Source organism: Leguminivora glycinivorella, chromosome 6, assembly GCF_023078275.1.
Source record: "Leguminivora glycinivorella isolate SPB_JAAS2020 chromosome 6, LegGlyc_1.1, whole genome shotgun sequence".
Lineage (NCBI taxonomy): Eukaryota > Metazoa > Arthropoda > Insecta > Lepidoptera > Tortricidae > Leguminivora > Leguminivora glycinivorella.
Window position 1 is genome coordinate 22,079,140 of NC_062976.1, and position 26,621 is coordinate 22,105,760.

The window sequence follows — 26,621 nt, forward strand, 5'->3', positions numbered from 1 at the left end:
CATTAAAATAGATTCCTCTTTGTATGACTTATCCGTTTACCTGCCATTTATATCGTTTTTGTTTACAGGTCAGTTGAAGGAACATCAAGTGCGCGACCATACCACAGTTGAGAACGCCATTCCACTCTGCTCCGAAGAGCATCTCATCAACAAGCCTAAGGTAAAACACATACAAGAACCACCGATTTTTGTATAGATTCGGTTTTTTATAGAGCTTTTCATCACTGTCGTTCTACTCACGTCTTTTTTATAGATCTCACTGGAGAGACAACTAAACTTTTACTTAAGTTTAGTTGTCTCTGCAAGGATACGAGTATGAAAAGACGCAATGTAAGTTACGATACATTGTGACCATATCCCATATGTGCAAATCCGAAGTCTAAAGTAGACCAATAACCTGTACGTTTTCCCTTAGACCAAGGCGCGGCCACCGGTCAAAGATTCATCCAGCCATACGATGAGCGCGACATACGAAGACGTAACCCTGGTTCTTCCTGACGGTATGATCTGTCGCGAGTGCGACACAGCTCTGGATAGCGACAAGCATTTCCTGTAAGTACTATTTTTTTTAAGTAAGTAAATATTCTTTATTGCACGATTTTAGCATTTTACATGTAACAAAAAAAATTTACAGAATGTTGAGTGAGAGTATAACTAGGTAACAACGTTTTGGAAAAACGTTTATTTACATGTAGGTGGGTTTTTATTTACATGTAGGTACACAATTTCACAACGAAGCCTAAGTGTCAGTGCGTTTTCACATTATCCGATCCGATGTCGGATGTCTGACCGATATCCCATATATTTACGCCACCAACTTTGATTTTGCCTTTGTAATCCTTCCGACTTCCGATATCGGATCGGATAATGTGAAAACGCACTAAGGCCTGAGTGAACCCTCATATTGGGCGTGCAGCGGGACGGCGAGTGCGGCGCACATATCAAGGCGTGTCTCGATATAATAATAAATAATAAATAAAATATTAAATATTGGGGACACCTTCCACAGTTCAACTTAGCCCCAAACTAAGCAACGCTTGTACTATGGGTGCTAAGCGACGATATACATACTTAAATAGATAAATACATACTTATATACATAGAAAACATCCATGACTCAGGAACAAATATCAGTGCTCATCACACAAATAAATGCCCTTACCGGGATTCGAACCCAGGACCGCGGCTTAGCAGGCAGGGTCACTACCGACTGAGCCAGACCGGTCGTCAAAAATAGCGCGGCTGCCGCGCGAGCATTGTTCGACCGCGGCAAATCTGTGTTTTGGCTCGCGAGCCACTTTTGGCACCATCTTGGACTATAGCGCGGCAGCCTCGCGCGGCAAGCGATCCAATGTTCGACGGGTTTGTACTCGCCAACCATGGACGCACCACGTCATAAACGTGCAGCAGCTGCATTTATAATTATTTATCATATTATTCACAAGAAACCAAAACTTTGATTTGTTGCGATATTCACTACATTTACTGTTCCATAGATACTGTTTAGAACCGTATAATTTAATTAAAGTACGACACTTTTCATTGTCCATGTTTGCGCCGCGCGAGCCAACTGAAATATACAAACATCCGTCCCAACTGCGCGCGAACACTCCTTTGCCGCGCGTTCAAAAACCGACAGTGAATGGTTCGTCGCGCGGCACGTTCGAGCGAGCCAATGATCGATAGTTTGCCGCGGTATATCGGGACGCGCCTTCAAACTATTGAAGCTCGTACAAGTGTCCTGAGTCGGCGCTGCATAGTTTGTAGAGGGATGTTACGAATATTTGCATTCGCATATGCGAAAGATTCGTATTCTTTTAAACATTTGCATTGACATTCGCATTCGCTTCAAACGATGCGAATGTTTTGCGAATGCGAATATGTGCAAGTCGCAGCTTGTTCCTTGCCCGCGCCGGCCGCTCCAATTGCTACTTGTCGACTGTCGACTCGCGCATGCGCAGATAGCTCAAATTCGTACGGCGTGAAGTTCGTACTCGGCATTTTGACCAATAGTAAGCATTTTTACCTAGCGGGTTGTTGGTGATTGCTTGGTTTTTATTTTGGTTTTTTATGAAATTCAGCGATATTCGCATTCGCACATTCGCATTCTGAATATTCGCATTCGCATTCGCGAATGTGACACATGCGACATTCGTGACATCCCTAGTTTGTACGCACGCTCGCTCGCTCCGTTGCACGCCCCGCTGAATGCCCAATATGAGCGTGCACTCAGGCCTTATGGCCCCTGTACACACATGGCCAACGGTTCCACCAAACCCCTTGGCCAAGTGTGTAGAGGGCTACTTGGCCGTAAGTTGGCAGTTGGCGCTTGCGCTTGCCGGCCAACCGATTGGTGTCGGTTTTTTGTCCACACATCAAAGGATCTTGGCGCCAATGGTCAACTGCGTTTACACGTTGGCGCTTCATTCAGTTGGTCGTCACTGTCGTCAGCCGTCAGAGAAGACGGTAGTGAAATATTTACGAAAATAATAAGTTTATCTATGTCAATAATAGTGTAGATTTTAGGAAATAAAATAACCTTGCAAATGTTTAATGTATTTCCTAAAAAAGATAAATGTTCTTATCATAATATTCAAAAAATTGTTAATATTTCAAATAATTTAATTTTACTACGGAGTTATTATTTTTTAATCAAATTTTTCTGTCAACGTCTATGATCTAGAATTTCCTAGCCTTTTCCATTCCACGTCCATCTTTCATGAAGAGCCAATGCCAAGTGATTGGTTCGCCAATGTGTAAACAGCGGCTCTTATCTTGGCCAAGGGGTTTCACAAAGGGTTGGTGGAACCGTTGGCCATATGTGTACAGCGGCCATTACACTAGAGCACAAGGGTTGCCACTTGCCAGTGTGCCGAACATTATTGCTGTCAGTTAAACGCAAAAGAGCATTTCTTTTTTTTTTTTGCCACTTTTATAAAATGTGATCTTTTTGAAAAAAAAAATGCTATTTCTACTCAGAATCACTAGCTTTTTCAATCCTAGTAGTTAAAATTGTCCCATACGAAGTTTTCTTATTTTGTTACCATTTTCCTTACATGTTGTATGGGGTATCAAAAGAGGGAAGTAACAAAAATGTATGGAAATTCTGGGACACTTTTAATCTCCCAGTGAGATTGAAAGTACTCGTGATTCTGAGTACAATTGACCTAAAATTCCCAAAAAAAAAAACAAAAAAAAAATGGCTAAAAGAAAAGAAATGCTCAAAACATAACAGTAGTGAATAACTGGCTTACAATGGTAATTTGTAGGCAACTTCAAAATCAACGGTTAAATGACGGATAAAGTTGGCTATACGTTGCAGCTCTGGTGTAAGCTCTCATACCATTGAACATTTTGAACTGTAATACAAATAATTGAAACGTTTTTTACAGTGGATCGTCATCCTGCACCAAGTGCTCATTCACGTCATCGTGCTACCGAGCAATGCTCCGCCATAGTGGATACTGCGCCGGTGCACACTCGTTGGAAGACGCGCCGCGTGACGCACCCACTGATCTGCACTGCGTCTGCTCCTACACTACTCGTGTCGGTGAGTGAGAGGGTCCGCTATCTCCATCCTGCTCTCACTCGTGGTATAGAGCAATGCTGCGCCATAGTGGATACTGCGCCGGTGCACACTCATTGGAAGACGCGCCGCGCGACGCACCCACTGATCTGCACTGCGTGTGTTCCTACACTACTCGTGTCGGTGAGTGAGAGGGTCCGCTATCTCCATCCTGCTCTCACTCGTGGTATAGAGCAATGCTGCGCCATAGTGGATACTGCGCCGGTGCACACTCACTGGAAGACGCGCCGCGCGACGCACCCACTGATCTGCACTGCGTGTGCTCCTTCACTACTCGTGTCGGTGAGTGAGAGGGTCCGCTATCTCCATCCTGCTCTCACTCGTGGTATAGAGCAATGCTGCGCCATAGTGGATACTGCGCCGGTGCACACTCACTGGAAGACGCGCCGCGCGACGCACCCACTGATCTGCACTGCGTGTGTTCCTACACTACTCGTGTCGGTGAGTGAGAGGGTCCGCTATCTCCATCCTGCTCGCACTCGTGGTATAGAGCAATGCTGCGCCATAGTGGATACTGCGCCGGTGCACACTCGTTAGAAGACGCGCCGCGCGACGCGCCCACCGATCTGCACTGCGTATGTTGCTACACCACACGCGTGGGTAAGTATTACAAAATCAATTCTAGCTTCGTAGACTCGCAACATCTGAAGCTGGATCGATGTGTAATGTAAAATTACATGAAATATCAGCGACAACTGTGCATGCGCGTTAAGTTTCGACAAGTGATGGACGCGGGCGCGAGAGTTACATATAATGCTTGTGGCACCGTCCACACGGAGAATTCCTGTTATTTTAATACTCGATAGAATACATCACGCGGTACTGTATTCTAGTGACCGTCTGAAACGGCTAAGAAAAGTCGTCGACAAATCATGTTCTTTGTCGACGACTTTTCTTGGATCTGTATGATTAATTAATCTCGCGATTTAGTATTTCATACTTCTCAGCACAGGCTGGTTTTAGTGTCACGCGGACCGTCCGCGCGACAAATTTGTATGAAGTTGATGTCGTCCGATGGCCGTTGGGGCGGAAAGGTTCTCGAGTGGCGACCGCGTACCGGAAGGCGAAGCGTGGGTAGGCCCCCCACAAGTTGGACTGATGACCTGGTGAAGGTCGCAGGAGTCCGCTGGATGCGGGTGGCGCAGGACAGGTCATTGTGGCAATCTTTGGGGTAGGCCTATGTCCAGCAGTGGACGTCTTTCGGCTGATATGATGATGATGATGATGATGTTGTCGTCCGCGCGGATCCGCCCGCGCCACTCTAAGGGCCAGTTGCATCAACCACATTTGACAGACACATCATCGTCACGCAGCAGACGTCTATGGAACTTCCCATAAAATAAAATTTAACGAACCCTTTAATGGAGACAGACGGTTTGGTGCAACCGGCCCTAAAACGCTCCCTGAACTTAATGCATATTAGTCTGGTGAGGATCGCTCCGCGCGGTCGGTCCGCGTGACCCTAAAACCAACCTGAAATGTGATAAGTTTTTATTGCGTATAAAAACAATTTTCTATGATTGAGGAGTCGCTCCATCGCTGATCTCACGATCCATCAATCTTGACAAGAAATTTTAAATACGTTTTACTTTATTTTAGGCACTGACATGCTGACCCATTTGCTGAGCTGCGAGCACAAGACCGCCTACATCTGTGAGGAGGCGGCCAAGCTGAACACCGTTCGCGATGACCTCGCGCCTCGCCTGGAGGAGCCCGTTGTTGTGAGTACCCCTTTTCATCGTCATTTTAAAACAAGAAAGTCAGTATTTAAAATTACAAACGGGACTTAATCGCGTATTACTATGTTTTAAACACTTACCTCCGACGTTTCTAGGACGGCATTGTCCCCGTGGTCTCGGAGCAGACTGGCTGAAGTTGACATCAACATCTTTTAGCTGTACGAGTTTTTCGAACTACCCGCACTTGGTCCTGGTCCCACTTGAACAGTTTGTGCACTAGGGATGTCACTTTGTCGACATACAACACTCACGATATTCGGTTTTTCTACCTGCGATATTTGTTTTCTTGTTGTCCCGTTCGCAATTTTAAATATGTGTAACAATCGTGAAAGTTTCAATTAAGGAAAGTTAGTTTCGAAAAACGCGAGGAAATAGAATTGGCTCGTAAAGTCGCGCGTTCTTCGAAGCAACGCAATCTCTCGCTGGCGCGGTCTTGATAGACGATACATCGGGCGTGGAACACCTACACAAAACGAATTGATTCCTTGATTGAATTACCTCATGAAATAAAACTATGAAAACGTTATTTATTTATTTAATCAAAAAGTAACACAGCATTACAGTTTACACCAAGGCACTGTGAAACTACAAAATACAAAACAAGACACAAACGATAAATAATACAAATTAAACATTAGATTTGGGCGACGAAATAACAGCGTGGCTCCGTTGCGTCGTCTGAACCGCCGAAATACCACACCCTTGGCCAGAAGTCTGCGCTCGCGATGGTGTCCTGCAGCGGCCGCGGCACGCGCACTACAAATGAAGTGAAGTGCACGTAGTGGCGCGACTGCAGCTGGTGCACCCTCAGCGTGTAGCCAGCGCTATATCGCGTCTTACCTCAGTTTAAACGGAACTCTAGTAGTTTTTTTTTTGCTTATGAGCAGCGGTTATTTTTGAGTTGATTTATATAACAATGAATGATTGTGTACCCCGCAGCAGCATCAGCCAGCGGAGAGCGTCCCCGCGCCGGACTACGCGCCGCCCTCGGTGCTGAACACGCAGCTCTCGCTCGACGACCTCGCTCCGCCTTCCGTCTTGCAAACTGACCAGGTAACCACCTATTATTAAGTACTAGCTTTTATCCGCAGCTTCGCTCGCGTTAGAAAGAGACAAAAAGTAGCCTATGTCACTCTCCATCCGTTCAACTATCTCCACTTAAAAAAACACGTCAATTCGTAGCTCCGTTTTGCCGTGAAAGACGGTCAAACAAACAGATACACACACACTTTCCCATTTATAATATTAATATGGATTTGGCCTACAGATGATCCTGTCCTATTGACTAAGATCCACTGGTAAATTGTAAACGTCATCATCAATATTGTAGACTTATGATGACAGTCGAGCTGTCCAAAGTTAAAGAAAATTCCTCCCGAACATGGCCTCCGTCTGTATCTTTTAATCTGTGGACTGATTGTGTTAATTTGAATCACATTGTGCCAAGAATAATCCCATTTGTAGATACTAGCTTTATGTAGTGTAGTTAGGTAGTTACAGTGTCGTCGAGCTCAGTCGAGATGCATTCGACAATAGAGTATGTGCGGAAGAGAGAGGCTTTATTTATCACATTCCTGAGCATTTCTTTTTTTTGCCATTTTTTTTATTTTGATTTTTTTGGGGTTTTTAGGTCAATTGTACTCAGAATCACGAGTACTTTCAATCTCACTGGGAGACAAAGTGTCCCAGAATTTCCATACATTTTTGTTACTTTCCCCTTTTGTTACCCCACACAACATGTACGGAAAATGGTAACAAAATAAGAAAAAACCGTATGGGACAATTTTTTTAACTACTAGGATTGAAAAAGCTAGTGATTCTGAGTAGAAATACCATACGTTTTTTCAAAAATATCACATTTCATAAAAGTAAAAAAAAAATGCTCTCCTCTACTGGGTTGATATTTTTTATGTACTATTTTCAGCACGAACAGGAGCTCCTGAAGGACGCGTACGATCGTCCGCTAGCGACGCCGCGGCACGAGGAGCCGAGCTACAGCCTGGGCGACTTCGAGCCTCTTCCTCAAGAACCCCCGCCGCAGCCAGACTTCGAGCAGCTCTAGAATGTTCCCCACTGGCTGTCTAAAGTATCTACACTAGTGTCATGTCTCCAATCAGAGACCACACGATACACAGATGTAGTGTTTTTACGGAATCGTACGAACGTGTCATGCTATTTCAACCAGTCGCAGTACAAGACTTACTGACTTTGAACTAGCATGAAAAATACGAACGTTTCCGGAGAAATGCGAAGGAAAAGCCTTTTCACACTACATCTGTAAACACCCCTTCACCGATGGAAAGCCACATTACGAGTCTGATTTTTATATCCTACATTTTAAAAAGTGATTATTTCGTCACTACTTTTAAAAAAACTTGTATCTTCGTCTGTCAATGAAAAGAAAATTGTAGTATGTATGGAATGCATGTAGACTTTGCGTTTTAACTTTGAGGAACAGCGTGAGATACGAGATTTTTTAAAAGTAGTGACGATTTGTCGCATCGCGGTTTCATAAAAAGTAATGTGTAGAAATCATGAAAGATTCAATTAGAGTTAGTCCACTTTGTTAGTAGGCATATGGTGACAAAGTTGAAAAAACTTCATATAAGCGAAATTTGAGTTTTTTTGATGAATTAAGTTGCAATCTAAGTCTAAAAGTAAAGTACAGAGGTACCAGCTTCTTCGGAAGAGTGAATATATTATTTTTAAGCAATATTATATTGTGACATACATTATGTTTTAAAAGGAATGGGACATTATGTTTAAGATTATTGATAAGTGTCATGTCATGTGAAATACCTATATTTTAAACTTACAATATATGATACTATGAAAATTCTTTGTTTTTTTTTTCCCTCGATAAAATACAATATTATTTGGATCTCGGTTTACAATACTCTTTATTGCACATCTCATAGTTTACAAGTAATGCACAAGAAACAAAAATAATTATTTTCAAAGATAAAAAAATCCTCATAGGGGATGTGATAACTAGTATGTGTCAATGGGAGCATATTATTATTTACACGTTAACCCTTCAACCCTCACTATGGTCTCTGGTCAGGATTCTATTTTAGAATGCCTGGTTCGTATTCAATTAACACCTTATGTTCCTCCTTTGGCCTATAAAAGAGATGCGATGATATCGCGGGCGAGTTATAGTTCATCGCCGACCTAGCTATGAACTACAAATCGCTCGCTCTCTCTTAAGCCCCATTTAGATGGTACGAGTTTCTCGCCTCGAACGTACGATTATCGAAGTACGAGAAAAAATATCGTATCATGTAAACTATGCGTACGATATCGCACGAAAGGGGGCGATAATCGCCTTGCCTTTGATATTTGTATGTCTCCGTGTAAACAAAACACATATGCGAGAATCGTATACGAGTTTATACGCTACTCAGTCGAAATGAATTCAGTAGAAATCATGTAAAACATGGTGTTTTTATATTTATAGCTACCTCTCAGTAACTGCTAAAACCAAAAATAAATTTGGCTTATTAATATTATACAGTTAATGTTTACCTACTGACATTTTACCCCATATATCTATGGGGCAAAATGCCTACTATAATTAAAAAAAATGTTATTTATATTCTATGTTTAATAATATCCTAAACCTAATCGCAAGTGTCGCAACCAAGATTTTATTAGCTAGGTAACGCTACAGTCGAAATCATTATTTTCCCTATTGTATATTATTGAGACCTTCATAAATCATTTATAGTATTTTTAATATTATTGGGTACTATTCATCTTAAATTCAAATAAATCCAAAGTAAATTATACCCAATATTATAAAAAAGCATATAATATCATATAAGTTTATAATTAATTAATTAGCAACTAGGCACGCAAGTTGACAGGCAAAACTCGTATGAAAATCGGTTCGCTCCGATTCGTACGATAATCGCACGTTCGAGAAAAAATGTCATACGAGAACCGGTTTAGACGAGTCGAGAAATGTTATGGAAATATCTCCCGAAAATTCTACTCTCCGTCTAAACTATTTCGCCTGACGATAATCGCCTGGCGAGTCTCGCATACGATACTCGTATGCGAGTTCTTATTTCTCGCACTAATGTAAACGTTTTCGTACGATACTCGCCAGGCGATTATCGCATACGATAATGTCATACGAGTTTCTCGACCAAGACGGGCGAGAAACTCGTACCATCTAAATGGGGCTTTTTTACACGGGAGCGACTGTCTTTTGTTCGTTTCTATTGCCGATAGGTCATAGCTTCTCGCTTTTGGAGGGACCAATGCCTTTGTGACACAATCTATCTGTCGTTAGGTACATTTTTTGCTACTGAGCTAAAATAAAACAGTATCATAATGATAGTCTTTTATTGCATGTCCATTATTATACACAAACTTGCTTACAGACAAATTTCGATTAAAATATTTCCATCAACAACTCCGACAATTTAAATATAATCTCTAATATTTCTTACACGGGAAATAAAATAGCTTTATTCGAATGAATTTATAGCCAGCATTTGTCATCGTTATTCTTTAGATATCTAAGGCACTGGTCCCACCGCGAGCTAGTATGACATAAGTTATCAGCTATAAAAACAAACAAAAGATGAGCACTCCCGTGCAAATAAAAGAGACACGGCGATATTGATAGTTCACCGCTGGGCGAGTAACAATAAACTTCACCATATCTCTTTTATTTACACGGGAGTGATTATCTTCTGTTCGTTTTTATAGCCATAGCTCATAGTTTACCAGCTCGCGGTGGGACCAGTGCCTAACTGCGTAATTTCAAAACAGACTGCAAGAGGCAGTGATCCGTTGACAATTACCTTAAAGTTGTCTAAAATTTGACAAATAGGCAGCCACAGCTCTGCTACCACCGACATTTAAAAAAAAAACGATATATCAGGAACTGTCATAAATACATCCGAATAGTCTCATATACATTTTTTTAACTAACCTAACCCTTTAAGGTACAATCAGTGCGCGGAGGCACGGAATGCGATTTGCGACTAACGTGCGACTTGAAATAAATACGGGTACAAGATTAACAATAGTCGGTAAAGTAAAATCGTAACAACGCGGCCGGGGTCTCAGCACCTGCAAATAAATAGTGAAATTAGTATCAACAGAATTCAAAATAGGTATTAAAAATTTAGACGGTCAACCAAATCTTGGCGCGAAATTCAAATTTTTTATGAGATTTGAACTTTTGCCCTACATTTCAATTATTTTTTAAGAGTTATGGCTCATCGATGATTTCGCCAATGTTAAGATCCTCATGAATGACCTTCATGTCAAGGCATGCGTTTTATGAAGCCAATTGGCCACTGAGCGCCACATCTTTCAAATTAGATGCCTTTTTTGGTTGACCGTCTTTCTATTCAACAGATTTTTTGCACATCAAGGATTTTTATCAATAGAAACCTTTTTAAAAATGCGGACATCATTCGTATCAATTTATTCGTTAATCCATTAAAAAATGGCGCATACTGATAAAGTAGGTTTGCCCGAGAGGTATTTCTTACAGCGGTCGTATTTGTTAAGATGGATAGGCTCATTTACAAATTCTTTTCTTTTTTTGTTAGCGGTTTTACTGTCGGTCCGGGTTCCGAGCGGGCCCTCCAGTCAAGAGTTTATAAAAAGCTTTATTTGTTCCACACATACTTAAAACATTGATGAGAAATAATTAGCGATAGGATAAAAACAAAATTAACTTAAAAATTAATATGTGGGCCCCTTTCGGGTAAAAGAGTTTAGACCCCGAAATCCTTGATAGAAAATTTCACTCTCGGAAACCGCGACTAAGTTTGGTTTGCGCATTTTATTGAAGTAATAGAATAGTTATATGTGAGGGTGAGTATGAGGTATGTACCTGGGCTGCGGCGGCTGCGCGCCGGGCGGGAGGTGCGCGTGCGCGTGCGCGCCGGGCGGCGGGGGCGGGAAGTAGTGCAGCTGCTGCAGGTGCGGCGGCAGCGCCGGGCCTGGCCCTGGCCCTGGCCCCGGCACGCCTGACAATATTATTCCGGTTATTTACAATTTTAAAAATGAAATAGGTATGATGCGCGCCCTATGTTTTAGGGTCCCCCCACATCTAGCGTCTCGCGAGCATCGTGTCGGGCCAACTGTATGGAAAAAGAGGTCGCGTCGACGCGGCGTCAGGCTTTGCCCATACAGTTGGCCCGACGCGACGCTCGCGAGACGCTAGATGTGGGGGGACCCTGAAAATCAGCGCTGGACACCTGTTCAGCACATGCTGAGTTTCGTACCCATTGCCATGCTTATGTTATACCGAATTTATTATAATTAGATTAGATAAGTTATAATATAATATAAACAAATGTAATGTAAAGTAATCAATAAATTAATCATAGTATACTAATATTATGTTTAGTAAAGTTTAAGTTAATTTTAATTGTAACTTGTTTAAAATGTAAAATATAATGTACCTACCTAGTTCGTGTATTGCATGTGAATTATGGCAATAAATGATTTTCAATTTTTTTTAATTTATATTCCATTATAAAAGTACGCTGAGATATATCTGTAGGTATTCAAGATTCTATGATTGTACCTACAATAAAGTGTGTCAATGATTATGCCCGTCGAGCATATCATAGACCAAAATATAGTCCTGTAGCCCAAATCTCGAAGCGACGAGTTCCAAATTAGAATTGATGATACTCGCTGTCTAATATGAAAAATTGAAAACAGACTTCCACACTCCTACTAACTTTTAACATTAAGCTGTAAGAAATGGGCCACAGGGGTCAACAAATACCGGAATGCGATCCTGATCGGATTTCTATTGTTCTGTCCTGCAAAACGAACCGCAATGGTTATTTTAAAATTCGAACAATCTAATTAGTAACCCTTGAGATAGATAATAATAAGTTACCTGGTGGTACGCCAGGCGGCACCCCGGGTATATGAGGCTGCGGTATGTTGTAAGGCTTGAGGGGCTCCCTCATGAGATGATGGTACAGGTTGAGCGCGTCAACGAGTTCTGCGGAGAGCTGCGTGAGGCGCGCGTGGCGAGCGTCGGCGCGCTGCAACGCTGCGTCTACAACTCCAGCTTGACGGAGGGCTCGGGCCTGAGGACAATTATGGGCCCATTTAGACGGTACGAGAACTCGCATACGAGTTTTATTACATTGCGGTATTTGATGGCTGTGCAAAATTGTAGGTAACTTCAACAGCCCACAATGTTACTAAAATCGCATGCGAGTTCGCACGCCGTCTAAATCAGGCCTATTAGTGAAATAAGAAACACACAAGCAAACTCGTTTTCAAACGACTGCTCCGCAAGCATTTTCCGACAGAAGAATTCAAATAATGTTCACCATCAATATATATGTAATTGACAATGTTTCAAAATTTTCAATGTCCCTAAATCGAAAACCATTTCGAGATATACGTTTGTAGATCACATAAATCATTTTTTAAATTTTTTTTCCGCATTTTTAGTATAAAAAATCTTAAAAATAGTTTAAAGGGGAAGTGACGTCAAATAGCTGATTTAGAGCTGCCACTATATCAAAAAAATCTTCCAGTTGGGATGTCACTTGAGTTTGACAGTGAAACTTATCACAGTTCGTAGCAAAGATATTAAAAAAATCATGGCTTAGTCTATGATTCGTAGTCATTCACTAGTGGTTGACAGTGACACTTGACAGTCAGACATACCGGACTGTTTAAGCTGACTGTTAAAACTTTTTTTAGGAATGATTTTGTCGTTTTCTTAGGTGTATGAAACAACACATGTGACGTCACGAAGCTGTGTCTTGACGTTTGTAACTTACGCTCTTTCTGCTCGAAGCAGTAATAAAAAGGGAATTTCTCATTAAAATAGCAGTTTTTGGAAAAATAAAAAAATACGTGTATCTTTTAGTATTTGAGTTCTTTCAAACCAAACAATAAAAAGTAGTACTCAAAAATATGAAATGTTGCCAATTATGTATATTAGTCTATCTTTATATAAACTTATACACCGTGTTTCACTTAACACTAAAAACCTGAAAACAGTTTGTTCAGAATCGAGAGTAGAATCGATTGAGCTATATCTTGATGGGGGTAATATTTTTATTTAAATTAGTATTATTAGTTATTTTTTACGTGCCCAGTGCCCATTCTATTGTACTCGTAATACAACATTGTGTATATCGCATTGCTAGAGGTTGTTTACCTTTTTTCAGTATTTAGGGGTATTAATACTGGCTGGTTACTTGGACGATTTTTTTTCCGCTACTAGTTTGACGTTGTTTGTCAGTTTATTAATCTTAATGTTTATCATAAGTCATAACAAATTGAACTCGTACCTAATTACAACCTTGTCATTTTGAATATTGAATTTATTTGCTTACTGCGATTACCTGTCCAATTTGAAGTTTACTGTGACAAAGATTTAAAGTGTTTTACAGTGACATCTTAGCTGTCTATTGGTAAACCTTATGTTGTTGTAGTAACGTACACAAATAAATAGTCTTATGGTTTATGATGGTAGTTAGCAATTATTTTATTGAGTGTAGAGCTAAAAGTCAAGTAGAGCTGTACAGAAAATTAAAAATTCAATTAAAAAAAAAGTAACGATCAGATTAAAAGATGAATACTCTAGATGAGTTTAAAAAAATAAAAATCAGCTGGGGTGTCTGAGGTTTTGAGTGATACCGGAAACACCGTGTATAAGTATTAGTATTCAACCTTAGTTTTGTATTTCTGTTTGATGTCACGATTATATTTGTCTCTGGTTGCTATTATTTCTCCTGCACCAACATATATGTCTCTGTTTAACCCAATGGTTGACTGGTAGAGAATGCCTTTTGGCATTAAGTCCGCCATTTGTACATGTTTCTTTGGTTGTGCAATAAAGTTTAAATAAATAAATAATTATAGTGAGAACCAAGGCGCTGTTAAACTACAGTAACCCCCTTATTCAAACGTTAACTAAAGTTATCAAGCCGATAAAGTTCGTTTGTCCGTTTCCAACGTATTGGTGTGATAGAAAGGGACAAACGAACTTTATCGGCCTGATAACTTTAGTGTACGTTTATGAATAAGGGGGTAAATGTATAAGATAAATACGAAATAAAAACATGAAACACAGATCAATATTAAAATTAATAGGTTAAACAATTTGCTTTGGGCGGTAACAGCGTAGCTCCGGAGTGCGTCGTTTACTGATGTGCCGACGGAAAGTTTCGAAATTTCTGAAATTTTCACATAGGAAAACTTCAGAAACTTTCCATTCTTAGTATGGACAATTGTATGGTTGGAAACTTTCCACGTCATAAATTTAAATTCCCTTTTATTTTTCGTGAATCTTTCGTGAATAATTCATGAAATTTAAGATTTTTTTGGAAAGTTTCCGCATCTTGCACATCACTAGCGTCGTTTGCCCCGGTGTATGAACATTATTGAAGTTTAGAGATCGGGACACTGAGACATATGGCTTTTTAAGAGTCAGTGGCACCAAATTGTCTGTCACTATTAACGCGTTATATCATAACATAAAACATACAAAACCATATTGTTAGATCCTTCAACTGTGGTAATGTTTGGGCTAATAATTAATTTACGGTTTTTCTAGATAAATGTCTAATTCAATTACCCCAAAATATGATACCATAGCTTAACATGAAGCGTACGTAACCATAGTAACATAAAATTTGCTTCAACCACGTCAACTGCCAATAATTGGATTTGTTAACTTAGCATAAGTTACCCCAAAGTATAATGCCATTAAATGATGATTTTGAACAGAAATAGGAGCGAATAACTAGTTCAAGTGCCAAATTGGCACTGCTAACTAAAATAAGTGTGTCCCAATTTGATTTATCATACATTGACTTTGACTTTGATTTTGGATAGAATATAATAACCAGTTTCTAAGTTTACCTCATGCAGATAAATGTCTAACTAAATTACCCCATAATAGAATACTACTACAGCTTAACATAAAGTTGGCTTCAACAACGTCAACTGTCAATAATTGGATTTCTTAACTAAGCATGAGTTACCCCAAAGTGTAATGCCATAATTTACCAAGAAGTGCACGTAACCATGGTAGCATATGTCCATCATGAATTTAAGCAGATTAAGGAGATAACAAAGACAACCGAACCGAAACCACCGAACCGTTACCGAAACCATTAATTTGAGATAAAGAATTTAAGTGGCAATTTGATTTACCTCATGCCTAGCGAGGTCTTCCTCCCCCGGAGCCGGGGCTTCAGGGCTGGCCTCGTGCAGAGCCAGTAGAGCCGCGTCTAACGCCGCTTCGTCTAATTCCGGCTCCTCTTCCTCCTCTTGAATAGCACCGGAGGAGGTCGCGAATTGAACGCTTCCACCTATACGCTACTCTTTTGTGACGCTACGCTTTTTGTTGATAAATGTCTAACTAAATTACCCCATAATATAATACCACAGCTTAACATGTAGTTGGCTTCAATCAGGTAATAATTGGATATCATAACTTCTACTCTTTCTAAAGCTACACATTTTGTAGATAAATGTCTAATTAAATTACCCCAAAATATGATACCATAGCTTAATATTAAGCATACATAACCATCGTAACATAAAGTTGGCTTTAACCATGACATGTACTGAATAGAAAAAGGTGTTGATATCTACTATATGTAGATATTAGGAACTAAACTAATAAGATAGTCAACTGCTAATAATTGTTCTATACTAAGCATAAGTTACCCCAAAGTATGACGCCATATCTTACCAAGAATCACACGCAACCATGGTAGCATATCTTAAATCATGATTTTGAACAGAATATAATGGTAGCATATCTTAAATCATGATTTTGAACAGAATATAATAACTAGTTTTTAAGTTTACCTCGTGCCTAGCGAGGTCTTCCTCCCCCGGAGCCGGGGCTTCAGGGCTGGCCTCGTGCAGAGCCAGTAGAGCCGCGTCTAACGCCGCTTCGTCTAATTCCGGCTCCTCTTCCTCCTCTTGAATAGCACCGGAGGAGGTCGCGAATTGGACGCTTTTGCCTGAACGCGACTCGGCTTCTGTGGGAGAATCATTAACAGTAAATACCCGCAAAATTTGCAAGAAAATTTATTAATTTTAGATTAATTTATTTCGGCGTTATTAGCGAAGTTTGATATTTAACTGTAACTACATGATTTAGTTGCCCTCTTTGGCGGTTAAGGGACTGTGTAAGCAATATACCTCTAGATCTTCCCTTCTAGCTATAAAACTCCCGTGAGGCTCAAACAAATATTTTAAGTATCTTTTTCTTCTCTGTCCACGTTTGTTGAGCGAACACGTCTTACACGTCATAAATGTAATTATTTTTTTCTTTTTACAAGCTCTTTATTCTTGCCTTGTTAGTATGTTAGTTTGGGTCAAAACGTAGAAGCTAAATTTGACCCACTTCCCGGTTTCCGATTGAGCTGAAATTTTGCACACATATGTAAATCACGTGACAATGCAATATTATGGTATCACGGAGCTGATCTGATGATGGAGAAGAAAGGTGGTCATAGAAACTCTGTTATGAAACGTCGTATCCCCATCGAGTAATGGGTTTAACGTCTCCGAGAGCAGTAGATTGTTGGAAGAAAGGTAGAGTTGGCGATAAGCTTGTGCCAAAAATGAAATATTGGCAAAAAAAACTTATTGATTAATTACAACATAGTAAAAGTGTAATTAACGTCGTTACTCAAGTCTCTCCGAATAATAGAGATTCTTCTTAATTATAATAATGACAAATTTATCAATCAATACTAACTTGGAGCCGGCTCGAGGTCGGCGCTGACGAAGTTGGCGGGGAAGAGCCCCTCGCCGCGCTCGTTGCTGCCCTTCCACCAGTTGGGGTCGCTCGCGTCCGTCACCCACACTGAAACAAACGTTTTATTTACCTACACTTGGGAGTTTATTAGGAATAATACTTACTCATACTCATTTATTCATAATATTCTTAAAATATTACATGTCAACAACAGGGAATAAATTATTTTGTATCATCAATTCAAAACATATTTGTAACATCTATAAAATTAAGAGTCAATATTACTCCTGGTTAAATAAATAAGGAAGGATCTCAATCGTTTGTTGCATTCATTTAGTATAATTCTAAGTAGATTTTTCTGTAGGTTTTTCTCACGCTGAGAATGTCGCCTGGGCCTCTTTTCAAACCTTTTTTTTCTGCAGAACAAACGTCGTACAGGACACTAATTAATACTAACCTATCTCTCCAGCCAAAAACGTCAGCTCATTGTCCTCAGCCGCCTCAAAATCATAAAGCGCGCGCACTTTCCTCGGCGCCGACGCGGCGGGCGCGGGCACCGGCGCGGGCGCGGGCGCGGGCGCCGCGGCGTCGTCGACCCGGGGGTAGAGCGCGCCGCTCGCGCCCTGGCCGCTCTCGCGCAGGGAGAGCTCGATGGCGCGCGCGAGCTCGTCGTGCTCGCGCGCCGCGGCCGCCGACGCGGCGGACTGCGCGGGGGCGGCCGCGGCAGGCTCGGTGGTTTCGAAGTCGTGACCTGGGGGACAGAAAGCGCCATTTAACATTCGGTGCCGACAAACCTAGACCGTTAAGATTACGTTCCGAACCGGGATCGTGACATAAAGCACCCGATATTCGGGAATGTCGGGATCGTGCATTAAAACACAACATGACAAAAAATTGTAGCCGGGGCGAATGTCTGCCACATTATAATGAATTTCAGATACAGTGAAGACACTAAATCGAGCTGAGGATCGCTTTCAAACTCATTTTTAACCCGTTTCCTCAGCAGCGCTCTTAATCGGCGCAACAAGCGGTTGAGCGCGAGCTAACAGGCTACGGAACTCGAGCAGAAAGTCGCCAATTGCGACTAATATTTTTATACTATATAAAAGGCTTTTTTGCGTTAATATGACAGACTGACCTTCAACACGTAGCTTCAAATACAGCGAAGGCACGAGATCTAACTGAGGATCGCCTTTAAACTCATTTTCAGCCCATTTCCTCAACAGCGCTCTTAGTCGGCGCGCAACAGGCGGTTGAGCGCGAGCTAACAGGCGACGGAACTCGTGCAGAAAGTCGCGAGAGGCGACCTCTAGGAGGAAATTGCGGCCGCAGTTGGAGACGCACGCATCGAGGAGGGTCGCGGCCTGGAAGGAATACATGAATGTAATAGTGGTGGTAGCCGGGTCCACGCTGACCAAGCAGCCTCGCAAGACAATGTCCGAGGTTTTGAACATTTTTGAACAGCTAACTGAGTCCCTTCAGCGCCAGCTCGCCATTTTGTCGAGCAAATTGGCTCGGGTGAGGCAAACGTGCACGCAAGGTTGGTCGGTCAGTGAGGACCCGGCTGATAACTGTAATAGAAACCAGGCCTGAGGCCAAGCGTACATTTTTTGGCGCTATGTATAGTTTCGTAGTTATCTATCGCTCTTTTTTTCCGCATTGGCGCGACAGAGACATTGCGTATCGGTCGCTGAGAAACGTCAACGACTGTACATTAGGCTAGAGGCCCAGTAGCGTCATACTAGTGGGACTGTCGATTTGTATAGGAATACCGTTTAAAATATTTTTTCTACTCCCGAACTGTTATTCGTCATTTACAGGGTCGTGCATAGATCTTTAAAACCCTACAAAAACGTCTATTCCCCAAAGCCAGCGTCCGCCGGCTTTCCGCGCATGCGCGCAGTATCGAAAAAACTGAAAACGCATTGTTTGGCTCTGTAACCATGGCAACGCATTGTTATAACGATACTGCGCGCGTGCGCGGGAAGGCTTTGGGCAGCTGAGCTGACAGTGCAAACCTTAGCGTCAAAACAGTGTGAATTTCACGAAAGTCATTCAAGAATACTATTAAAAACGAAATGCATGGTCGTAGAAAAACTATTATATGCAACGGTGTTTAACTGAGTCAAAAAATACTCGTGGCGTCTTAATAACAATTTTCGGCTTCGCCTCAAATTGTTACCCACGCCACTCGTCTTTTTTTACCTCCTTTAAACGCCTGTTGCATAATAGTTATTTGTTATACAAGGGGGCAAAGATGTATTTTAACGCCGAGTGTGGAATTGAAAAACGAGCAAGTGAAAGGAGTCTATAGTTGAACCACGAGCGAAGCGAGTGGTTCGAGAATAGAATCCTGAACTTGCGAGTTTTTTAACACACGAGAAGTGAAATACATTTGCACCTGAGTGTAACACAAAACTTTTCCCCTCACTATAGCGAGGAAACTACAAAGCAAAAAATGCGTTTATCACTGCTTCCAGTAGTTCCACAGCTGGTAAATCATCTTTATCACTAGATTCACCTACTTTTATCAATTTTAAAGCAGTTAATTTGAAATTATTCAAGGTCTTATTACTTTACCCACTAGTGGATAAAATGCGTTTTTACACGCTGGTATTAAAGGACAAAACACGTGTTTCCGAGCTAGTGAAGGGAAAAATACTATATTAGTGTTGTTTCCCGGAAAAAAGCCTTTTATCTATAATTTAAACACATATAATATACCTTTAGTTGCACATGAGGGTCAGTGTGGGCCAATCGCCTAGTGACGGCGCGGAGGCAGTCCCTGGACGCAGTAGCCCCGGCGCCCGCGCGGTCGCAGATCTCTAGGATCAGCGCCCAGTCTTCACTTGAGTTGTTCTCGTTTGTCGCCTTCTCTGTAGTTAACATTAAACAAATGTTGTTAGAAATCGAAATAAGATGTCATATATTAAAGAAAAAATGACGAGAACCACCAGTGGTGAAGGCCGGATTCGAACCGGCGTCTTTTAGCCATCCGGGCCAAACGCCATGAACCCCTAGGCCACCTCGCCACAGCGGAAGCCGTCGAAATTTCTCTTCTATATGTCATCTTTGTAAGACTAGGCGTCTTTGACCAACTCTAAGGGTAAGCAGTAGGTGCTTGCACCTCCTATACGAAACCTTTACAGGTTTACGATATAGCTAGAGAGACTGGTGCTGCCATCTATACGCAACTATGGGAACAAATCAAATTATTTTAACAAATATTTTGATTTGTGTTTTTTATGTAGTCACACTACTATATATACTCGTAAATTAAAAATAGAAATAAGATGTCATATATTAAAGAAAAAAAATATTAAAAAAATAAAAGAAATATTTGTTAAAATAATTTGATTTGTTCCCATAGTTGCGTAAATGTTGTTAGTTTAATATATCAAATGTAAACCATTTATACTTTAGCCAGTATTGAATAGTATACAATAAAATTGTTAAATATTTTTTTCAGTACAGATGGTGTTTTTTTTTACGCAATAGTGCGAGAAGTGGTTCATTATATGCCAGGTCGAAACTTCAGAGGCTCATCTGTACTGAAAAACGTCGTACGATACACGTGCGAAAAGGAAATTCGTAACTCGTGTCGATTTAAAACATTCCCTTCGGTCGTGTTTTAATTTATCGCCACTCGTTTCGAACTTCCTTTTTTACGCACTTGTATCGTAATGTACTATTTTATTGCTATAAAAATATGAAATTCTGATATTATGCATTTTACTGCAACTGCATTTTCTGTATCGTCTAAATTAGTTCAGCTGCTTAAGCATGAATAAGTAAGTCTTTCCAATGCAAAAACAATAGGGTGTTATAAGTTTGACCTGTCTGTCTGTCTGTGTGTGTGTTTGTCTGTGGCATCATAGCTCCCGAACGGATGAACCGATTTGGATTTAGTTTTTTTTTTGTCTGAAAGCTGAGTTAGTTGGGAGTGTTAAACCATGTTTCATGAAAATCGGTCCACTACGTCGTGGTTGGGTCTCATTTTGTGGTTAGGTTATTATATCTAATAATTAAAAAAAAAGTGTATAGAGTATACTAATATGTAATAATATTTTTCCCTTTAGTTACTTCATGACTCATCAGTATATCAGCTAACTAATGTACTTAGGTGATTCAGGTTATCTGTATATATTATAACAAGTATGATTCATTATTTATATATTGTAATAAGATTTATGATAAGGTAGAAGATAATTTATTTTTAATAAGTGTCAATTATATTAGAATATTGAACTTTTCAACATCTTTGCCGCAGCAACTAGAATGACTCTTACTTAACCATACTTTGGATTAAATGTGGTACCACAATCACTACACCATAAACATCATTTATAGTAATTTAGTTTTACTTTATTTGGTAGCCAAACAAGTCACGCTATTGTTACTTTTGAACTTGAATCTAAAGTATGATAAAATTAACAGTTATGTTATTAGTGAATATGTCAATACATTAGGTTCTTTATGACGACACTAATGGCCCCATTCGAGTTATGCGCGGATCCAGGGGAGGGGGGGGGGTTGGTCCTGGGGGTCATGAGGCCCCCCCCTGGAGCCTAAGTTGGCCATACAAATAGAACTAGATCTGTGCTTGATTCGAGTACAGTTATGTAGAAAGTGCTCCTTAACCTAAATAAGATCTTTTGCTTTTTATCCTTCCATTTTTCCTAACCATAATCATTATAAGTACCTACAGAAAAATTAGAAAAAATAAGCAGAGGAGGTTCAAACTCACAAGTATGTTTAGTCTTAATTTAAAGTTTAGTTTTAATGTAATTTTATATATGTAGCTTTTTACTACCAAATCAAGATGAATTGAAAATCTATGCAGTTTCCAATTTATAAATAGAACCCAAAGATCTTGTGTATCCCATTTTATTGAGTTCCTTTGAAACTTTCAATCAATTCAACTAATTAGGTATACTATTAGTATATAATATTAACTGCTGCTATCAGTATAAAATGTAAGAATTCATATCAAAATGTTAAAACTGCCATAAAATTATTGCATAATTATAATCAAAAGTGCAACAGATTTTCAATAACCAGTATGACAGGAAACTAAAAATGCATCATATTACTGTTGATTTTAATGTTTGCTGGTATATCATGATAAAGTAAATTGAACTTAGATAGAATAAACTTCTTTATTTCATTCGAAAGCAGTGATGCAGAAATACGAAGGCTAATTGTGCGGTTGCTAGGCACTGCCTCCCGTAGAGACAAAAGTAATCAAACCAGCTTGTTGTGCAAGCAGTAGCTTCGCTCCGCGTCACGCCGGGCGCCGCCTAGCCAATCTGATTACTGATAATTAACAAAACACGTACCGACATCTTGGTCGAAAGGCGATGAGTTCCCGAATATCCCCATTGTTTTCTAGAACACTGTCGAACCACTTCACATCAAGTCGTGTTTGATCACTCCGCGCAAATCATTTAAAACTAACCGAGCTGAATGTAGAACGGCTGATGATGAACAACGGGATTTAGGAGAAAACAACAAAACAATGAATCGCTTCTGTGACAACAGAATTCATTGACATTACTGATAATGACAAACACGTACGACTTTGACAAGTGACGTCAATGCTGGTGTTGCCAAAAGAGAAAAATAAGGATGCGTTCAATATTTACATACCGGAAGCGTTTTCATTAAATTTTCAAATGACTCGGATATCCGTCGTAGTGTCTTGTTTCTCAAGAAAGTAAAGAAAATAAAATATTTTGTCTATAGTTTTGATTTTTAAATTTTTCACCACAATGACAGCGCCAAGTACAAATGGCAGCCATCCATCAAAACTGTAAAAATTAAATGTTATAAAAATCATTACAAAATTGTTACGCGTTGTATATTTAATATGGAAATGGAAATAGAAGTCGAACATCAAGATCAAAATATTAGAAAAATCGAAGATGTCATAGACTTACAAAAAGCTAAGGGAAACTACAGTCCTAGGCAAGTGGCCTTTGCTCTACCTTCGGAATCGGAGAGCACTGTGTCTGCAAACGTAGCAAAAAGTTTAGAAACTGGGCTATCAGATTCGAAATCTAAATGTAGTAATAAGAAACAATTCAAAAAGGCTGCTCGGCAAAAGGGGCAAATTCCTGACGTAGTTTCTTGGCCCAGCGATTCTGACATCACTGTTCTGAGGATGAAGCTCATGGACGCAACGAACCTGAAGGATAATGTGTCCAATATTGTAACAGGTGACGGTCTTCATCAGCCTGATAGTTCTTCTATGGTTAACCTGGCAACACTGATACTCCAATCCCAAACTCCTTCAAAACATAGCGTCTTAGAAGAGTACTTGGTACCACTGACTTCTTGGGGAGAGAAGAATGCTGAAGCTAAAGTTTGCTTTGATAGAAAAGAGCTTAATGAAGAAGTGACGGTTTTCCGCACTGTAACGGACGAAGCACTGTCTTTTATCAAAAAGAAATACATTTCTTCTGAAGCTCTCAGCTCAAGGGACAGCGCTTATTTTGTAAATAGACCTAAAAGGTGCAGGATCGCTCGATTTTTCCGTCTCTACTTTTGCCCTTGTTGCTCATGCCTTTATGAAATAGAGAGGATGCGACAAACATCATCAGAAGCCTGAAATAATATTAAGAAAACTCTTTTATGGAATTGTAGTTCGGCAGAGTTATTCGTTAGTAGTTATTTTTATACGTACACTATTTTACCTTGTTGTTTATTTGAATGTGACTTTACTTTTGTGTTGGCTTTACAGTATGAAACGTACCAAACAAACGCAACAAAGTTTTTTACTAATACATTAATTACATGATTGGTGAGATGAATCGACCCCTCTATGAGAAGTAAGTATAGGTAGTAGTTACGAGTTCGAGACAGCAAGCGCTACACCAATGTGGCTGCTACCAGTCCACCGCTAAACTTCGTGACTGCGGCTGCTTTACTCACTGAGGTTTGAGGTTGAGCCAAAATGTGGATAGAACTAATTTTCCGTTCTTAGACGGCCTACGGCGACCAATACCGGTTTGTTCGCAAGTTGTGGTAGTTTTTCTCATTTACTCCAATTGGGGTGTAATTAAGGTAGTGGCGACAATAATTAGCTTCTAGAAGACTAATAGCCATCAGTCCCTAGGCCTTAGTACAACTTACGCCGGAAACCACTAAAGAAATTTTGATTTTTCATTTTTCTGGGTAAACCTTTAGCTTAGGATGCGATGTGATTTAAGGTCAAGATAATGCACTCCAAGCTCCTGTGCTTACTTGAATTCATGGCCACAGCAGAAGCAATTAAATATAGTCCACAAAACAGATTTGAACGCCTGTAAGTTTACAATAGCAACTTAAATTTTACTGGATGTGGGTTTTCTACCGGAACAACTTAGCCTTGAAACATCCATATCGTTCTTTTTTGGTTCCGCTTGACTGGTAACATCAGCATTTTTTTTCCTCTTTTCTATAATATTGCCTACGTATCTATTTAGTTTACGTAAGGTTGAGAGCTTGAGTGCAGTCAAATTAAGTTTTCTATTGAACGGGGGCTATAGCAAACACCAAGTTTTGTACAACCTAGTGATAGTGATGATCATAATTATGCGTCTACAGAGTGGGTACATACCAGAAACCCTTTATTGAGACGATTAGGACGCAGTAGCAAGGTCTGTCTGTGACATCGAAAGTCTCAAACAGATACCCGATTTCTACAAAGTCCAATATAATTTACACAATTCTAGTTTTAGGTCTGTATTAAATTAAATTTGTATTTACTTTTAGGATAATAGCAATATTGTAAATCATGTACATACTAGTTGCATTAGTTAATATTAGCAAATATTAGCTTTAGATTTTAATATACCTACTTTTTAACACGCTTTTATTAGGTCGTCGTGTATGTAACTAACTATGTAATGGAATCTGCGGAGGCTAATTTAACCATCTTCCAAGGATCGTAGCGTAATGAAAATTGGCAGCTATATGTAGTTCCGATGACAATACAATAATATGGTACTGTTGAGCTGATCTGATGATGGAGTCGGAAGATATGAACTGGAACTATATGATGGAACATCGTATCATAGCCGTTTTTGGGTTTCTTAGAAAAGTCTTGTAATGAACTTTGACTACAATTAGGTTTCAAGGTCTGATGATGAAGCCGAAAGATATGAACTGGAACTACATGATGGAACATCGTATCATAGCTGTTTTTGGGTTTCTTAGAAAAGTCTTGTAATGAACTTTGACTACGATTAGGTTTCAAGGTCTGATGATGGAGCCGGAAGATATGAACTGGAACTACATGATGGAACATCGTATCATAGCTGTTTTTGGGCTTCTTAGGAAAGTCTTGTAATGAACTTTGACTACAATTAGGTTTCAAGGTCTGATGATGGAGCCGGAAGATATGAGCTGGAACTACATGATGGAACATCGTGTCATAGCTGTTTTTGGGCTTCTTAGAAAAGTCTTGTAATGAACTTTGACTACGATTAGGTTTCAAGGTCTGATGATGGAGCCGGAAGATATGAACTGGAACTACATGATGGAACATCGTATCATAGCTGTTTTTGGGCTTCTTAGAAAAGTCTTGTAATGAACTTTGACTACGATTAGGTTTCAAGGTCTGATGATGGAGCCGGAAGATATGAACTGGAACTACATGATGGAACATCGTATCATAGCTGTTTTTGGGCTTCTTAGAAAAGTCTTGTAATGAACTATGACTACGATTAGGTTTCAAGGCCTGATGATGGTGCCGGAAGATAAGAACAGAAAAAGGAGGGGGCTCGAGGGGGAAGCATGAAAGAAAGATCAACGTAGTATTTAAAAAAAGTTGGGTTAGCGTTTTCTTGTGACCTTTCAGAGCAAACAAGGGGGGCTCGGGGGCGAAGCCCCCGCAAGAAAGAAAGATAAACGTTGTATTTAAAATAAGTTGGGTTAAGGTTTTCTTGTGATCCTTAAGAGCAAAGAAAAGGGGGGCTCGGGGGGCGAAGCCCCCCGCATGAAAGAAAGGTCAACGTAGTATTTAGAATAAGTAGGGATAGCGTTTTCTTGTGACCTTTCAGAGCAAACAAAGGGGGGCTCGGGGAGCGAAGCCCACCGCATGAAAGAAAGATTAACGTAGTATTTAAAATAAGTTGGGATAGCGTTTTCTTGTGACTTTTCAGAGCAAACAAAGGGGGGCTCGGGGGGCGAGGCCCCCCGCATAAAAGAAAGATCAACGTTGTATTTAAAATAAGTTGGGTTAAGTTTTCTTGTGATCCTTAAGAGTAAAGAAAAGGGGGCCTCGGGGGGCGAAGCCCCTCGCATGAAAGAAAGATCAACGAAGTATTTAGAATAAGTTGGGTTAGCGTTTTCTTGTGACCTTTAAGAGCAAACAAAGGGGGCTTGGGGGCGAAGCCCCCGCATGAAAGAAAGATCAACGTAGTATTTAAGATCAGTTGGGTTAGCGTTTTCTTGTGACCTTTAAGAGCAAACAAAGGGGGCTCGGGGGCGAAGCCCCCCGCATAAAAAAAAAGATTAACGTAGTATTTAAAATAAGTTGGGTTAGCGTTTTCTTGTGACATTTCAGAGCAAA

At 40.3% G+C, this 26,621-nt stretch overlaps 2 protein-coding genes across 3 annotated transcripts in view; one reads left to right on the plus strand and one right to left on the minus strand.

The window, feature by feature from the left end:
* The window catches only part of LOC125227212, a 41,397-nt gene extending 33,236 nt beyond the window's left edge, over nt 1-8,161 (plus strand). Inside the window, exons 16-21 of one of the 2 annotated variants that reach the window (XM_048131470.1) lie at nt 69-160; nt 416-552; nt 3,393-3,550; nt 5,186-5,307; nt 6,265-6,378; nt 7,250-8,161. In XM_048131470.1, coding sequence (XP_047987427.1) covers nt 69-160; nt 416-552; nt 3,393-3,550; nt 5,186-5,307; nt 6,265-6,378; nt 7,250-7,387 — 761 coding nt within the window. In that variant the 3' untranslated portion in view covers nt 7,388-8,161. The remainder of the gene's footprint in view (nt 1-68; nt 161-415; nt 553-3,392; nt 3,551-5,185; nt 5,308-6,264; nt 6,379-7,249) is intronic. The other variant, XM_048131471.1, reaches the window with a different exon arrangement.
* A 1,503-nt stretch (nt 8,162-9,664) lies between these two features.
* Nucleotides 9,665-22,620, minus strand: LOC125227514 (signal transducing adapter molecule 1). The gene is made up of 9 exons (XM_048131849.1): nt 22,405-22,620; nt 19,790-19,941; nt 18,204-18,429; nt 17,523-17,816; nt 17,066-17,173; nt 16,165-16,340; nt 12,212-12,407; nt 11,189-11,324; nt 9,665-10,413 (listed from the first exon to the last, which is right to left on the minus strand). Exons 1-9 carry the CDS (start codon nt 22,445-22,447, stop codon nt 10,407-10,409), a joined length of 1,338 nt encoding a protein of 445 aa, XP_047987806.1. The 5' UTR covers nt 22,448-22,620; the 3' UTR covers nt 9,665-10,406.
* Nucleotides 22,621-26,621: the final 4,001 nt, after the last annotated feature.

Excerpts from the sequence above, each read along its gene's own strand:
- LOC125227514 (XM_048131849.1), bottom strand. The coding sequence starts at position 22,447 with ATGGGGATATTCGGGAACTCATCGCCTTTCGACCAAGATGTCG. Across the intron at positions 18,430-19,789 it reads ACCCTCATGTGCAACTAAAG|GCCGCGACCCTCCTCGATGC; the intron begins GTATATTATATG and ends TATTCCTTCCAG. Across the intron at positions 16,341-17,065 it reads CGACCTCGAGCCGGCTCCAA|AAGCCGAGTCGCGTTCAGGC; the intron begins GTTAGTATTGAT and ends ATTCTCCCACAG.